At 50.8% G+C, this 947-nt stretch overlaps 2 protein-coding genes across 2 annotated transcripts in view; both read left to right on the top strand.

Moving 5' to 3' along the window:
• The window catches only part of EMH_0055920 (uncharacterized protein), a gene marked incomplete at both ends in the record, with an annotated part of 1,060 nt that extends 1,053 nt beyond the window's left edge, over positions 1-7 (top strand). Inside the window, one exon of the mRNA XM_013497286.1 lies at positions 3-7. Within this exon, the coding sequence (XP_013352740.1) occupies positions 3-7 (5 nt within the window). The remainder of the gene's footprint in view (positions 1-2) is intronic.
• Positions 8-54: 47 nt separating this feature from the next.
• The window catches only part of EMH_0055910 (uncharacterized protein), a gene marked incomplete at both ends in the record, with an annotated part of 2,088 nt that continues 1,195 nt past the window's right edge, over positions 55-947 (top strand). The window contains 2 exons of the mRNA XM_013497285.1: positions 55-63; positions 303-703. Coding sequence (XP_013352739.1) covers positions 55-63; positions 303-703 — 410 coding nt within the window. The remainder of the gene's footprint in view (positions 64-302; positions 704-947) is intronic.

Here is a 947-nt window from a genome sequence, read left to right as displayed (position 1 = left end):
TTATTAGGGGTTCTAGGGGCCCCCCTGGGCCCCCCTGTTTTATTAAGGTTTTATATGCTTTACGTATGTCTGCATCAGTATCAGCAGCAGCAGCACCAGCAGCAGCAGCAGCAGCAGCAGCAGCAGCAGCAGACTGCTGCACTGCAGCACGAACTGCTGCTGCAGATACACCCCACTGGGGGTCTTCGGTAACAGCCTCCAGGCCGTTGACCCCCCCAAAGACAACGAGCATATGTCTATACACAAACGCAGCAGCAGCAGCAGCAGCAGCAGCAGCAGCAGCGGTAGCAGCAGGGGTGTAGGAGGAGGAGGAGCAGCAGCAGCAGCAACAACAACAGTCGCATTTACAGCAGGAACGGCTGCAGCAGCAACACCAACAACAGCAGCAGCAACAGAAACAACACCAGCACCAACAGCAGCAACAGCAGCAACAGCAGCAGCAACAGCAGCAACAGCAACAGCAGCAGCAGCAGCAACACCAACACCAACAACAGCAACAGCAACAACAGCAGCAGCAACACCAACAACATCAACAACAGCAGCAGCAACACCAACAGCAGCAACAACAGCCGCAGCAGCAACAGCAGCAGCAGCAGCAGCAGCAACAGCAGCAACAGCAGCAGCAGCAGCAGCAGCAGCATACTTGTATGTTCCTTGCTGCAGTTTGTGGGCGACGGAGTGTATGGGGACCCCCCGCTCTGAGGTGCCTAGGAGACAGTCATACAGCTGTATATTTTTTTTATTTTTTTCTTTTTTTTTTGTTTTTTTTTCTGTTTCTGTTTCTGTTTCTTCTTGTGTTTCTTCTTCTTCTTGTTCTTGTTTGTCTCTGTTTTTTTCTGTGTTTTTTTCTGTGTTTTTTTGTCTCTTTTTGTCTCCTTTTTTGTCTCCTTTTCTCTCTCTCTCGCCGCTACCCACACCCAGCGAGTGACCCCGAAACACTTCTCTTA

Source organism: Eimeria mitis, genomic scaffold (assembly GCF_000499745.2).
Source record: "Eimeria mitis Houghton genomic scaffold, Emh_scaff2585, whole genome shotgun sequence".
Lineage (NCBI taxonomy): Eukaryota > Apicomplexa > Conoidasida > Eucoccidiorida > Eimeriidae > Eimeria > Eimeria mitis.
This window is presented reverse-complemented; position numbering and strand designations above follow the sequence as displayed.